This window comes from Bubalus kerabau, chromosome 14 (assembly GCF_029407905.1).
Source record: "Bubalus kerabau isolate K-KA32 ecotype Philippines breed swamp buffalo chromosome 14, PCC_UOA_SB_1v2, whole genome shotgun sequence".
Taxonomy (NCBI): domain Eukaryota; kingdom Metazoa; phylum Chordata; class Mammalia; order Artiodactyla; family Bovidae; genus Bubalus; species Bubalus kerabau.
Window position 1 is genome coordinate 77951526 of NC_073637.1, and position 16880 is coordinate 77968405.

Genomic DNA, 16880 nt, shown 5'->3' on the forward strand with positions numbered 1-16880 from the left:
AAGCATTGCAAAATGAAATCAATTAAGATCTAATCTACCTGCCTCTTGAAAAACCTGTATGCAGGTCAGGAAGCAACAGTTAAAACTGGACATGGAACAACAGACTGATTCCAAATAGGGAAAGGAGTACATCAAGGCTGTATATTGTCACTCTGCTTATTTAACTTATATGCAGAGAACATCATGAGAAACGTTGGGCTGGATGAAGCACAAGCTGGGATCAAGATTGCCAGGAGAACTATCAGTAACCTCAGATATGCAGATATCCTTTTGACAGAAAGTGAAGAAGAACTACATTGAAGGCAATGGCAACCCACTCCAGTACTCTTGCCTAGAAAATCCCATGGACGGAGGAGCCTGGTAGGCTGCAGTCCATGGGATCACAAAGAGTCGGACATGACTGAGTGACTTCACTTTCACTTTTCACTTTCATGCATTGGAGGAGGAAATGGTAACCCACTCCAGTGTTCTTGCCTGGAGAATCCCAGGGACGAGGGAGCTAGTGGGCTGCCATCTATGGGGTCTCACAGAGTCGGACATGACTGAAGCGACTTAGCAGCAGCTGCAGAAGAATAACTAAAGAGCCTCTTGATGAAAGTGAAAGAGAAGAGTGAAAAAGTTGGCTTAAAGCTCAACATTCACAAAACTAAGATCATGGCCTCCAGTCCCATCATTTCATGGCAAATAGATGGGGAAACATGACAGACTTTATTTTGGGGGGGGCTCCAAAATCACTGCAGATGGTGACTGCAGCCATGAAATGAAAAGACACTTGCTTCTTGGAAGAAAAGTTATGACCAAACTAGACAGCATATTAAAAAGCAGAGAAATAAGTTTGCCAACAAAGGTCCATCTAGTCAAGGCTATGGTTTTTCCAGTAGTTATGCATGGACGTGAGAGTTGGACTATAAAGAAAGCTGAGCATCAACAAATTGATGCTTTTGAACTGTACTGTTGGAGAAGACTCTTGAGAGTCCCTTGGATTGCAAGGAGATCCAATCAGTCCATCCTAAAGGAAATCAATCCTGTATATTCATTGGAAGGACTGATGTTGAAGCTGAAACTCCAATACTTTGGCCACCTGATGTGAAGAACTGACTCATTTGAAAACACTCTGATGCTGGGAAAGATTGAAGGCGGGAGGAGAAGGGGATGACAGAGGATGAGATGGTTGGATGGCATCACCAACTTGATGGACATGGGTTTGAGCAAGCTCCAGGAGTTGGTAATAGGCAGGGAGGCCTGGCATGCTGCAGTCCATGGGATTGCAAAGAGTTGGACATGACTGAGCGACTGAACTGAACTGATAGCAAATTAATGATATTGTGATAATTTTAGGTGAATAGCGAAGAAACTCAGCCATACATATACATGTATCCATTCACCCCCAAATTCACCTCCCATCCAAGCTTCCTTTTGTATGAAATTCTAGTAAATGCCAAACTCTAATGACAGAAAGTAGATCAGAGGATATCTTGGTTCAGGAATGAGAAAATATGGACTGCATAAGGGATGAATTTTGATGACAATTACACAACTGTATACAATTGTCAAAATCCATCAAGCGCAACATTTTAAAGGGGGAATTTAACTAGATATTAATATATAGGCTTGCCTGATGGTTCAGCAGTAAAGAATTTGCCTGTAATGCAGGAGGCACAGGAAACATGAGTTCGAACCTTAGGTCAGGGAAGGTCTCCTGGAGGAGGAAATGGGTAGCCATTCCAGTATTCTTACTGGGGAAATCCCATGGACAGAGGAGCCTGGCATGCTATGGTCCTTGGAGTCTGAAGCTCCTGAGCACACACACATGCATGTGTGTGTGTGTGTGTATGTCAGCAAATCTTAGATTAAATTAACAGAATTAAGAGACTTATGCCACCAAGGGCATCTAAAACCCTTGTAATCAGATATCTCTACCATGTTCTTTGGGAAGGCTTGAGTATGCATAAACATACAGCATGTACACAAATATACACATGTGCATACACAGAGCAATACCACAGTCTTCCCACAGTCTGCATCAATCCAAATGTGTTCAGTTACGTAGACCGTTCATGTTTCTTAATTTTATGTAAAGCTTCAAGATCTCACCTTATTTTCCAAAAAACTTCTGTGTCTAGTCTCCCTCTCAAAAACATACTCTGAAAGTACCATGTGTGGGTATATCAGAGGGTGTGAGTTTATGCGTACAAAAGTTCTGCAGATAATTAATAGTCAAATTCGTATATTGCAGTGGCTGAGAACAGACATTTTACTTTCAGATCATTCTGAGTTTCAGTCCCAAATCTGAGTCCCAGAAAGTACTAGCAAACCCTAGTTTCCTCATCTGTCAAAACGGTAGGGGGTGGAGTGGGAAATAATATCTCACACCTAATTAGATTGTTGTGACCATTAAAAGCAACAACAAATATAAAGTTCAATAAGTATCAACTATTATTCTTATCCTATATCTTAAGATCTTTGCAAACCCCTTAATAATACAATAGCAAATAATTTGCCCCATAAAACACAGTAAAGTGTAACTAAAAAATTTAAGTAGTCCCTTTAGGCTCTTAGGACAAGGCAGTGGCAACCCACTCCAGTACTCTTGCCTGGAAAATCCCATGGACGGAGGAGCCTGGTAGGCTGCAGTCCATGGGATTGCTAGGAGTCGGACACGACTGAGCGACTTCACTTTCACTTTTCGCTTTTATGCATTAGAGAAGGAAATGGCAACCCACTCCAGTGTTCTTGCCTGGAGAATCCCAGGGACGGGGAAGCCTGGTGGGCTGCCGTCTATGGGGTCGCACAGAGTCGGACACGACTGAAGTGACTTAGCAGTAGCAGTTAGGCTCTTAGAACATATGATTATATGTACTATATAGTCTATAATACATATGACTGAGGTCATTTTCAAAAGTGTTAAAATATATTTTATCTCTATAATAAACTCTACCACATTAATTTTAATATAATATAGCATATTAACTGTGCATTTGCCTGAGTCAGTAAACTTTTTTATATAGTCTTTGTCTTTTAGAGAAATTTTACATTCAGAGCAAAACTAACAAGAGGTCATAGTGATTTTTCATGTACTCCCTGCATCTACACATGCACAGCCTCCCCCATTATCAATATCCTCCACCAGAGAAGGGCATTTATTAAAATTAATAAATCTACATTGACACATCATAATTATCCAACTCCATGATTTGCATTGGAGTTCACTCTTGGTATACAGACTATGTGCTTGACCAAAGGTATAATGACATGTATTCATCATTACGATATCGTACAGAGTGCTTTTACTGCCCTAAAAATTGTCTGTGCTCCACCAATTCATCCTTCCCACTGCCCAAGTCCTGGCAATGAATGAGTGTTTTACTGCCTCCATGGTTTTGCATTTTCTAGAATGCCATATAGAGTTGAAATCACATCATATATTGTCTTTGCATATTGGCTTCTTTTACTTAACTAATATGCAATCAAGTTCTTGCCACATCTTTCATGGTGTGATGGCTAATTTCTTTTTAACTCTGGGTTATATTCCAATGTCTGCATTACTACAGTTTACTTATCTGCTCACCTACTGAAGGACACCTTGGTTGTTTTCAAGCTTTGGCAGTTATGAATAAAGTTGTTGTAAACATCCATGTGCAGATTTTTGTGGGGACAGAAGTTTTTAACTTCTTTGGGTAAATGTTAGTGAGAACAATCATTTGCCAACTTCCCTGGTGGCTCAGACAGTAAAGAATTCACCGGCAATGCAAGAGACCCGGATTCAATCCTTGGGTCAGGAAGATTTCCTGGAGAAGGGAATCCTTACACACTCTGGTATTCTTGCCTGGAGCATTCCATGGATAGCGGATCCCTGGTGGGCTACAGTCCATGGGCTCCTAAAGAGTCAGACACAACTGAGCAACTAACACACATGAACAAAGAGGATGTTGAGTTCTATAAAAAACCAGCAAATTTTCTTCCAAAACGGCTTTGCCATTTTGCATTCCCACCAGAAATGAATGAGAGTCCCTGTTTTCCACATCCTTACCAACATTTGATGTTGTCCGTGTCCTGCACGTCAGACATTCTGACGGGTGTGTAGTGGTATCACCTGCTTGTTTTATCTTGCATTTCCCTGATGACATGTGAGGCAACATATCTTTTTAGACACTTATTTGTTATCCGTATATTTACTTTGGTGAAGTGTCTGTTAAAGTCTTTTGTCTATTTTTTAAAATCAACTTGTTTTCTTATTGTTTAGTTTTATAATCTCTCTGTATATTTTGGATACCAGTTCTTTATCAGATGTATTTTTGCAAGCATTTTCTCCCAGTCTTTTGATGTATCTTAATTCATTCTCATTTTCTTGACTTTGTCTTTCTCAAAACAGAAATTTCTAATTTTAATAAACTCTTTCTTATTAATTATTTCTTTCATGGATCATGTCTTTGGTTTTGTATCTAAACTGGCAAAACTTTTATACTTTCTCAAAATGTGTTTAAAATATGAACCTAAATCCACATTGAGATACAAGTTGGGCAATGAGCTAGACATTTGCTAAAGTCAAGAAATGCATAATGTGAATATGGCATAAAACAGTCTCCAACATCCACCTCAGTTACTGAATGTCAGCAAAAGGGCACAAACTTGGGCTGGATCGCTCCCTCACTCAGAGCTGGCATCTGTCAGCCAGCAGCTGGCAACATTGCCCACCACCAGGGGAACAGTCACCTTAAGGATCGGGCTCACTACACCATAACTGAAGCCATTCTTGGAACATTGTTTAATTTGCCTCATTCTTTAATAAATTTTCAACTGTTATAAAAATTCTAGTCTCAAGTATGGAAATCAAAAAAGGAAGTCAGAAGAGAAAAATAAAGGCAAATACTTGAAAGTTGGTGATAAATTTGACTTTTAGAACTTAAAAGTATCAAAATCAATGAAAATAGAAAAAATTGAGTTATATGTGTTTGTGGAAGTACTATTATTTAATATAAGTAAAGTAATTTAATCAAAAAGATTTTTCTGTCAAGGACCTTTAATTGTTACATTTTTCAACAACATTGGAAGACTCTAGCACGTCTCACTTGCTTTTTTTTTTTTTTCTTACCTGCTTTTGTATCACCTTTAACTCTAAAAAATAGCAGCTAACCTGATAAGTGATGGTGAGTCAGCTGAGCAGCCTCTGGCACATGCAGTAACCTTAGAAATACAGCCCTATGGGACCTCCTATAGGAGATGGTTACTTCTAAATAAAAATCTATTTTTACACTGAAGAACTGATTTATCCAAAGTCCTTGTGTATTAAGAAATATTTTTAGCAGCGTAATCATTTGGAATTGGATATTTAGTGTTCTTTATAATAGTTTTCATTCTGACAATTCTCTTCTTTTAAACTAAGGAAAAATATATCATCCATATAACAAATACCCAAGAAAACAAAGGCTGTTGTTATTTTTGTGATTAATGATAAGGACAATGTTGACTACAGAAGGAAAAATGTGACTTGATTTTTAACTTTATTCTGAATTAATAACTCAGTGACAGATTCAAAATTTGAACTGATTCAAAGATGTAATCTTAACCTTTCCATAACTGAAAAAAAAAGACAATGAAAAGTTACATTGTTCATGTGATGTTATTTGGAATGTTCAGTGTATATACTCATATACCAAATATTCCTACGTTGTTGTATAGATTGTACTTTTTTCTACAAAAGAATATGTATTTGCTACATAGAGAGCTATACTTAGAATATATGTTCCTAAAACAAAAAGCATATCATTTACAAATATGAAATTAGGATGGGTTACCAGGATTTTGTGTACATACTGTAAAATACAAAAAAAACAGATGCTTACTTATTAAGAACACTACATTCAAAATGTTTTATAAATCTAATTTCAAGTAAAAAACACTAGTCAATTTAACTTTGAATCAGTGACACAATTTTTGCAAACCCAACGCTTAGATTATTTCCTGTCTCATTTATGCTTTTAGAAGATAGCAATAAAAACTGATTCTTATTGCTATTAATATTATTGATGTTTCCTCAAAAGGAAGTTCATCTACCCACAATGACACTTAAAGAAATGAAGGTCAATAAGGATATTGGCTTTCTGTAAATAAGATTAATGGCTTGAGGCAAATTTTAGTAAAAGATGGTTTATTTCTTCTCTAAATTTTCTACTAAACCACTAAAGGGCCTGTAAATGACAAAAATAAGCTAAATGACAAGGAAATAGGGAGAATGAAGTAGTATAATCTCAAGATGTAAAACCAGACATTAAAAGGCAATTCATAAGCAGTATAGATTACTTTAGGGCTTCCCTAGTGGCTCAGTGGTAAAGAATCCACATGCCAATGCAGGAAACATGAATTCGATCCCTGGGTCAGAAAGATTCCTGGGAGAAGGAAATGACAACCTACTCTGGTATTCTTGCCCGGGAAACCCCATGGGCAGAGGAACCTGGCAGGCTACAGTCAATGGGGTTGCAAAGAACTGGACATGAATTAGTGACTAAATAACAATAAACAACAATGGACTACATCAATAAAGAATTCATGTCAGTTCAGTTCAGTCGCTCAGTCGTGTCCGACTCTTTGCGACCCCATGAATCGCAGCACGCCAGGCCTCCCTGTCCTTCACCAACTCCCGGAGTTCACTGAGACTCAAGTCCATCGAGTCAGTGATGCCATCCAGCCATCTCGTCCTCTGTCATCCCCTTCTCCTCTTGCCCCCAATCCCTCCCAGCATCAGAGTCTTTTCCAATGAGTCAACTCTTCTCATGAGGGGGCCAAAGTACTGGAGTTTCAGCTTGAGCATCATTCCTTCCAAAGAAATCCCAGGACTGATCTCCTTCAGAATGGACTGGTTGGATCTCCTTGAAATCCAAGGGACTTTCAAGAGTCTTCTCCAACACCACAGTTCAAAAGCATCAATTCTTCGGCACTCAGCCTTCTTCACAGTCCAAATCCCACATCCATACATGACCACAGGAAAAACCATAGCCTTGACTAGACGAACCTTTGTTGGCAAAGTAATGTCTCTGCTTTTGAATATGCTATCTAGGTCGGTCATAACTTTCCTTCCAAGGAGTAAGCGTCTTTTAATTTCATGGCTGCAGTCACCATCTGCAGTGATTTTGGAGCGCAGAAAAATAAAGTCTGACACTGTTTCCACTGTTTCCCCATCTATTTCCCATGAAGTGGTGGGACCGGATGCCGTGATCTTTGTTTCACTCTCCACTTTCACTTTCATCAAGAGGCTTTGGAGTTCCTCTTCACTTTCTGCCATAAGGGTGGTGTCATCTGCATATCTGAGGTTATTGATATTTCTCCCAGCAATCTTGATTCCAGCTTGTGTTTCTTCCAGTCCAGCGTTTCTCATGATGTACTCTGCATAGAAGTTAAATAAGCAGGGTGACAATATACAGCCTTGACGTACTCCTTTTCCTATTTGGAACCAGTCTGTTGTTCCATGTCGAGTTCTAACTGTTGCCTCCTGACCTGCATACAAATTTCTCAAGAGGCAGATCAGGTGGTCTGGTATTCCCATCTCTTTCAGAATTTTCCACAGTTTATTGTGATCCACACAGTCAAAGGCTTTGGCATAGTCAATAAAGCAGAAATAGATGTTTTTCTGGAACTCTCTTGCTTTTTCCATGATCCAGCGGATGTTGGCAATTTGATCTCTGGTTCCTCTGCCTTTTCTAAAACCAGTCTGCACATCAGGAAGTTCACGGTTCACATATTGCTGAAGCCTGGCTTGGAGAATTTTGAGCATTACTTTACTAGCGTGTGAGATGAGTGCAATTGTGTGGTAGTTTGAGCATAACTTAATAGAAATGAAGGCAAATGTCCAGACTTGAACATGAATGTTCATAGCAGCTTTATATAATAGACAAAAACTAAAAACAAACCAAATGTCTATAAACAGATGAATAGATAGAAACAGTTGCATATTATCGAGTGGATAATATAATACCACTCAGGAATAATAATACCAGTAATACCACTGAGTAATAATACCACTCAGGAAAAAAAAAAAAAGAAATGAGCTACTGGTATGCAAAACAACATGAATGACTCTCCAGAATACCTGTGTTCAGTGAGAGATCCTGACTAAAGTATGAAATATGTTGTATGATTCCATGTATACAAAATTTTGAAAACAAACGATAGTGGCAAAAAGCTAACAAGTGGCTGCTTAGGGACAGGGGATGGGGTATAAGGTTGAGTAAAAGGGAAGGATTACATATGTGCACAAGGAAAGTCTTATGAATGATGAATATGTTCTTTATCTTGATTGTGGTGATGGTTTCATAGATATATACATGTTAAGACATATCAAATTTATACAGTGGTGATGGTTTCATAGATGTATACATGTGTCAAGATGCATCAGATTGAATGTGTTAAAATATGCATTTTATTGTAACTAACTTACACCTCAATAAAAATGTTTAATATATATTAATTAGCTGTATTATATAATAATAGTATGTGTATTGGAGAAGGCAATGGCAACCCACTCCAGTACTCTTGCCTGGAAAATCCCATGAACGGAGGAGCCTGGTAGGCTGCAGTCCATGGGGCGGCTAAGAGTCTGGCATGACTGAGCGACTTCACTTTCACTTTTCACTTTCATGCATTGGAGAAGGAAATGGCAGCCCACTCCAGTATTCTTGCCTGGAGAATCCCAGGGACAGAGGAGCCTAGTGGGCTGCCATCTATGGGGTCGCACAGAGTTGGACATGACTGAAGCGACTTAGCAGCAGTGTGTGTATTATTAAACAATAATATAAATAATATGCATAATGTCTTTCTTTCTTTGAGCTTCCCATGTAGCTCAGCGGTAAAGAATCCTCATGACAATGCAGGAAACGTGGGTTCGATCCCTAGGTTGGAAAGATCCCCTGGATAAGGAAATGGATACCCACTCCAGTATTCTGTCCTGGAGAGTTCCATGGACAGAGGAGCCTGGCAGGCTACACTCAGTGGGATGACAAAGTCAGACACAACTGAGCAACTTTCGCTCACTCCAGCTCCAAGAATGCATGTAAGCTCCACATCCTTTCCCACACACCTTGTCCTATGCATCTCTTCCTTCTGATTGTTCCTGAGTTATACCTTTTTATAATAAACTAGTGATCGAGTAAGCAAAATGTTTCTCTGAGTTCTTTGATCTGCTCTAGCAAATTAATTGAACCTAAGGAAGGGGCCGTGGGGACCTGTGATTTACAGTCAGTTGGTCAGAAGTACAGACAACAATCTAGACTTGTGAGCGGCATCTGAAGTCCATGGAAAGTTGTGGCAACCTCTAATCTGTGGTAGGTCAGTCAGAATCACAAGCTTTCAACTATTGTCTTAAAGGGGAGAATGAGTTGGAGAAAAGAGAGTAGTTTTGCAGATCTGAACCCCAAACCTATGAAACCTGGTGCTGTCTCTGAGTAGGTAGAATCACAACTGAGTTGAATTGCGTATTGGTTCAGGGAACCCCTCTTCCCCTGCTCCACACACTGAGCACTGTATCTCAGAAGACACTCTGAGAGCTCTCTCCACTTTGGCCACGTGAGCACATAGCCAGAAGATGGCCACCAATGACTCAGGAAGGGGCCCCGCCCCATCCAAGGAATCTGCAGGCACCTTGATCTCAGACTTCCCAGCCTCCCGAACTGACTGCAACAAATACATTTCTGTTATTTAAGCCATTCAGTCTATATTTTTTTTTGTTATAGCAACACAAAGGGACTAAGACATAGCTACACAGTGAAAAAAAATTTGACAAGAAATAAGTAATGAGAGCATTTATTTGTTTCCAAACAGTAGGAGAATGACACAAAGATATCATTTTCTTAAACATTAATTTGTGACCAACTAGTAGCTTCTGAAACTCTAGTATAAAAATATCACTCGCACCTTTGTAAATTAATATAAATATATAATAAATAATTAATAGGAGTCAGACACAACTAAGAGACTTCACTTTCACTTTTCACTTTCATGCATTGGAGGAGGAAATGGCAACCCACTCCAGTGTTCTTGCCTGGAGAATCCCAGGGATGGCGGGGCCTGGTGGGCTGCTGTCTATGGGGTCGCACAGAGTCAGACATGAATGAAGCGACTTAGCAGCAGCAGCAGCAGCAATTACTTATCCACAAAGGCTTCCCTGGTACTTCAGCTGGTAGAGAATTCCCCTGCAATGCAGGAGACCCCAGTTTAATACCTGCGTCAGGAAGATCCCCTGGAGAAGGGATAGGCTATCCACTCCATATTCTTGGGCTTCCTTGGTGGCTCAGATAGTAAAGAATCCTCCTGCAATGCAGGAGACCTGGGTTCAATTCCTGGGTTGGGGAGATCCCCTGGAAGAGAGCTACCCACTCCAGTATTTTTACCTAGAGAATCCCCATGGACAGAGGAGTCTAGTGGGCTACAGTCCATGGGGTCACAAAGAGTTGGACATAAGTGAGTGACTAAGCACAGCACAGTAGATTTATTCACAAACTAAGAGAAATCTACATATTCCTTCTTAAATTAAAAAAAATATATATGACCATTGTTCTGCAATACTAGGAACCTCTTCATACTTCAGCTATAGGAAGTATATAGCAAAGCCTTCTTTAAAAAATTCTTATCATAACATGGAAGATTCCTTTGGAAAGGGAAGATTGACTTGTACAAAGACCTATGATGGACTAATAATATTCATGGGGCTTTACATTTATTAACTTAATTTAGGTTTTTCGACAACAATGATCCTATGACATTAACAGTTATACCCATTTTATAGATTAGTGAATTATGTATCAAGAGGTAGAAAGTAGCCCGAGATCATACAACTCATTACTTGCCTTGGCAATCCCATGGACAGGAGACTGACAGGCTACAGTCCACAAGGGCGCAAAGTAATTGGATACTCCAGTTCAGTTCAGTCGTTCAGTTGTGTCCAACTCTTTGCCACCCCATGAATCGCAGTGCACCAGGCCTCCCTGTCCATCACCAACTCCCAGAGTTTACCCAAACTTATGTCCATCGAGTCCATGATGCTATCCAGCCATCTCATCCTCTGTTGTGCCCTTCTCCTCCTGCCCCCAGTCCCTCCCAGCATCAGGGTCTTTTCCAACGAGTCATTTCTTCACAATAAAGATTTTTTTTTTTATGTAAAGAAGAGGGCCTCTTCAATTCCACTTAGTTTTTATCCACTTTTCATTTTTAACAGAATTAATAACCCACAAAGTATATTTCTCTCATCAGATGTAACCCTAAAATATAGTTTGAGATTACATTTCCTCCTGTTATACCCCATTTCACTAGCAAACAGTACTGTAAGAACCATATTGCATTTGGACTGTAAACAGCCTAAATCTAAAAAACACAAATCCTCATGTCCTTTCAGGGACCAATTCCTCTGAGTCATTCCTGAGAAGGGGCTTTGCATCACTGCTCCACTGAAACATAATGATCTTCAGATGCCTCCTTCCCTCAAAGGAAACATCTTTAATTGGAGAAAGTAGGAGAAAAATCATTTGGGCCAAGTTTTCTCAGAGGATCTTAAACTGCTTTTCACAGCTCATTTATCAGTTTGTCTCTTCTACCCTTTCTACAACCCCCACAGTTACATATACACATCACTTGTTTTCCAGAAATTAATCATTTATAAAGAAATCAATGATGTTTACCAAAGAAATCCATAATTCTGTTTTTAAAGCTGGTGGTGTTATAGGCAATGTCATCAAATACAAACATGTGAGAGCATGAGATGAATTGCCCAGCATTATCTTTGTTGGGGGTCAGGTTGAGCTAATAACCTAATGTGCTTCCAGGAATATCAATTGAAAACTGTTCAGCTCACAACTTTCCTAAAAGCTAAGTCAAGTTCTATTGATACATGTCAAACTGAACTCCCTAAAAACAGAATTCAGACCACAGTTATCTCACACCTAGACCAATTCCATATAGCCTTCTGACAGGTCATCCCAAATCTCCTCCTGGTACCCACAGTAGACTCTCCATACATGACACATTACCACGTAAATAAAAACAATGTCACTCCCGTTTTGCCTGTCACACCAAGATTGAAAACCTACCATAGCCTGCAAGATCCAGAGCAATGATCTGGTTCAGCTAACTCTGAAGACTCGCTGCTACCCATTCTTCCCCTTACCGATGCACTTTCACAACACTGGCCTGCTTGCTGATTTTTCTTTTTTCCCCAGTTTACAAAACATGTGTCATCCCTAGCTCCGGCACTTGTGTTTCCTCTCCCTGAAATGAACTTCTCCAAGATATCTGATTCACTAGCTCTCTCATTTCATTAAATTATATGATTTCTCTAATCATTCCCATCATCCCCTATACACCTATTCAGCATTAGTTTTTATCTCTAATACCTATCACTAACATAATATATACATATACATACATATATATAGTTTGTGTGTATGTGTGTGTGTGTGTGTGTGTTATCCCTTTTATATTAGAATATAAGCTCCCCATGAGGGCAAAAATATTGTATTCACCACTGCCATCCCAAAATCAAGAATATTTTCAGAAACTGTAGGGATTCAAAAGTATATACTAAATTCATTAATAAGTGAAAAATAACATCAGTCAAAATTATTTATAAAAATTTCATCATGTTTTAATTCATTGCTTTTAATATTGTTTATTCATGATCCATTTCCCCCTCTTTCTGAGACATTGATATTTTCTCTTTTGAAATGCTCTTACCAATTGAATGTAAATTCAGTACAATTGTAAATTAAAGGGTGTGATCCCCATCAGCCTTTATCCAAGATATGAATGTGGAAGCAAACTCCAACAATCAACAATCTGACTCCCTCTCTCTGAAACTAGAGTGTGAGCCTAAGAACCTCCAATCAAAAATAGTTGTAGCTGACTGAGTCCAATGTTATACACCCAGAAGAATCAATTACTTCTTTCTCTATTTTGGGAGCTATCCAATATTTTCTCCACAAGTTTCCCCTTTCCCCACTCCTTATGTTTGTTTGTTTTAATTAACCAGCCAGTTTCTGTTGCTTACAACCCAAAATCTAGCTAACACGTGTAAGGTTGTATTTAACCTGATATGCCTCAAAATACAAAACTTAACAGAAAGTTTTGTAATTCTCTTTCTCTCATCTCTCCCTCCCGTTGTCTGTTCTTTGTACACACTTCACAATGACAGTGTCCTCAATTTATTCAAACCCTTCCTTTCTGGTGACATCCCCCATATATGACCTTTCCAACGATTTTAATGTTTCAACCTCTTTTTCCTTCCTCCCATCTAATACTATTTACTCAGAGCTGCTGAATTTAAGTATAAGTTAAGACATAATAATATGATTAAGCCAAAATGCTCTGTTATCAATAACCAGTATTCTTAATCTTGTCAGGCATATTTGTATTTCTTTAAAAAGAGGCTACTCTTACTCAAAATCAATTTGTTAAAATTTCAAGTATGATGACAAAGTGAAAAATTTTAGAGTATAAGGTAGTTATTTTTAAAAATATATTAAATGGCATTACTCACAAATAGGCTGTGGATCTGCTCATGGTTCAGCTAGAGATAAATGGAGGGCTATAGATACCACAAAATATCCATCAATTAAACAGGTTTCAGTTGCATTATTTTTGTTTGAATTACATAAAGCATTTAGACCCATTGCAATGTGACTAATGGAGTCACGATAAGATCTATGATGTTAGCAAATATGACTAACACACCCCAAGGAGACCCTCAATCACTTCTCCCTGGGTTTTGAGGGGCAGAGGCAATAGTAGTGATTTGTTCCTATCCAATAGACTATCCATGTTGAATAGGAATAAACAATGATTTTTTTAAAAAAAACAAAAGCTATTCAAAAGAATTATTCAACTACAAGAAGTAACATATTTAAAATACTTACAGTTTCTTTAAAATAGCCATGAAGTGCGCTACCTTCTCTTCATACTTTTTTGGTCCGTATAAAGTGCACCCTCCGCGTGCTTTCTTAACATGAATAGCTATATTGTGAGAATCATCAGGTTGCAGAGGTTTACTTTCTGCTGTGTCTTCAGCAGGTATTCTAAACAAGGAAGCATAATATTTTATGTTGTATAAAAGAATTACTGATGTGAACTCTTTATTGTCAAGAGTAAAAATGCACTGTTCTGAGATAATTTAGCATTTTAATAATATATTCCTTCTCAGTGTTTGTTTTTCTCTGGTTATTAGTAACACAATTAAACACATCACTCTAAGTCTCAAAATTATCACTCAAAATTACCATATATAAAATATTTTTTAGGTACAGAATTTGATTATAGATGTTATGACTATCCCAAGTGATTAAAACATTTTCCATAATAAATTAGGTACATATACTTAGGAAAATATTTTAAGACAATGGTTACCACACTTCCTTTATTCTCTCATGGTTGTTTTCCAGCAAGGTTTTTTTTTTACCAATGATAAAAGTACTTTTTAAAAAAAATTTGTGTTTCCAACTGGTAAATTATGAACATCTTGGAAGTAGCCACCATAACTTATTCTTGTGCTACCGTACAATATACATTTAAGTCCCCAAGAGATGTGTGAATGAATGACCTTTTCCCATTTATACTTCCAGCTCCAAGCTTCCCGATTAAGAGGTAACTAAAAAACCTAAGGAAAACCAATCTAACAAATATTGTCATCCTTAAGAAAAAAAATAGAGCTGGAGAAGATAAAAATCCAAATGATCACAGATTAGTCACCTTTACTTATAAACATGAGATTTTTTTAAAGTTAAATATAAAATAAGCATTATGTAGAATAACAATAACAATCATCAAATTAACATCTAACTTATATTTGAGTCTTTTTAAAGGTACTGGCTACTCTATTAAACATGATATACATATGTATCATTAACATTAACTAAGTTAAATAAATATTATCCCCCATTTATGGGACAAGGAAATTTCAGCTTAAAGAGTTTGCATAATTTGTCTAATCACTCATATCTACTTTCCAGTAGAGCTGGAAAGAGCTTTTTGCAATCCAAAGTTCACAGAACATTAATGCTTAATAGCAAAACTTACTTGTCTGACAGATACAGAAAGATACTGCATCATAATTTACAAAGATAAAACTGAGAGTCAAAATTTATTTCCCCTTCTACCATTTTCACAGAACCTCAGTCATTCTATCCACAGAAACCTAGAACTCTTTTTAATACTCTATCCCTAGTTACATCTATAAATAGTAAGTACAGTAAAGCTCAGCAATGTTTAAGATTCATGTATAAAACAATAAATCGATAGAATACTCATAAAAAAAAAGATTCATGTATAAAACAATTGACTGCTTTCCTTCCCCCAGCTCTGATTTTCAAATGCCAATGGAATAAAATTCTTATGTTCTAAAGAAGAGTGGTCTGTGGACTGAACTCTGTGGGGGAAATTTAGAAAGTGAGTCCCCATTGATCCAATGTTCTTCTGGCGCAAGTTCATCATATTTGCCAAAAGCAAGAATTTCCTGGAATTCCTGCCTTTACATTGAAAATCTCAAGCCAGCCAAAGAAAGTGAAGCCGCTCAGTCCTGTCCATTTCTTTGTGACCCCATGGACTACAGCCTGCCAGGCTCTTCCATCCATGGGATTTTTCAGGCGAGAATACTGGAATGTGTTGCCATTTCCTTCTCCAGGGGATCTTCCCAACCCAGGGATTGAACCTGGGTCTCCTGCATTGTAGGCAGACTCCTTAATGCCTATGCCACCAGGGAAGTGGCAGCCAAAGGATTCAGAATAGTCCTCAATGATATTTAAGCCATGTGAAGCCAACCTGGAAGTCATACCTGCTACCAGCTTGCGTGCATGTGTTTGCACTCAACCATGTCTAACTCTGCAATCTCATGGACTGTAGCCCCCCAGGCTCCTCTGTCTATGGGATTTTCCAGGAAAGGATACTGGAGTGGGTTACCATTTCCTTCTCCAGGGGATCATCCTGACCCAGGGATTGAACCAGAGTCTCTTGTGTCTCCTGAACTTGCAGACAAGTTCATTACCAGCTGAGCCATGATGGAAGCCCAGAAGCCAACCAGCAGATAGCAAACCACCAAAAGCGACAGGAACAAACAGATGGTTATATATGGTGATTGATTGAATGATTAAGTTATGTCTTGTGCTCTTTGGGAAATGGTAGTGTCAACTACAAATTAGCACTTGCCAAGAACATTTGCCAGCAGCTGAACGACAACGAGGGCATTTGCCATCTGCCTCTGTGGTGATTAAACACTGTGCTCCCGCAAATGCCAACCTTCAACACCCTCTGAGGGGAATTCAGGGTGGACAGTGAGGAGCTCTGCAATCCAGGGAAACTGGTGGGACAGGTCTTCAGATAGTTGGATATTTTCAGGAACTGATTTAATGACCCTTATCCTTGAGTCTCTTCATATCTAGAAAATCATTAAATCCCTTCATGGTGACATCAGCTCTTTGTGACTAGCAGAAAATCTTTTGTAACGTATGCACTTGATTGCACTGAACTCCCCTTTCACAAAAATCTTATGTATTAACCTCCCCCTATAACCTTTTCGGAGTAGTCTCTCAGAGCTATGAGAGGTGCTGTCTCCCGGACTGAAGTCCTCATTTTGCCCCAAATAAAACTTAACTTGCAACTCTCACATTGTGCATCTTTTTAGTCAACAATAGAAAATAATCCTCATTATCATATTTAGGTAGCAAAACTAGAAACAATTCAATATTATCAGTTCAGTCACTCAGTCATGTCTGACTGTTTGCGACCCCATGAACCACAGCACGCCAGGCCTCCCAGTCCATCACCAACTCCCGGAGTTCACTCAGACTCACATCCATCGAGTTGGTGATGCCATCCAGCCATCTCATCCTCTGTCATCCCCTTCTCCTCATGCC

General features: G+C 38.6%; 1 protein-coding gene across 1 annotated transcript in view; it reads right to left on the reverse strand.

The window, feature by feature from the left end:
• CNBD1 (cyclic nucleotide binding domain containing 1) overlaps nt 1-16880 on the reverse strand; it is a 429553-nt gene that overhangs the window by 335945 nt on the left and 76728 nt on the right. Inside the window, exon 4 of the mRNA XM_055546399.1 lies at nt 13893-14051. Within this exon, the coding sequence (XP_055402374.1) occupies nt 13893-14051 (159 nt within the window). The remainder of the gene's footprint in view (nt 1-13892; nt 14052-16880) is intronic.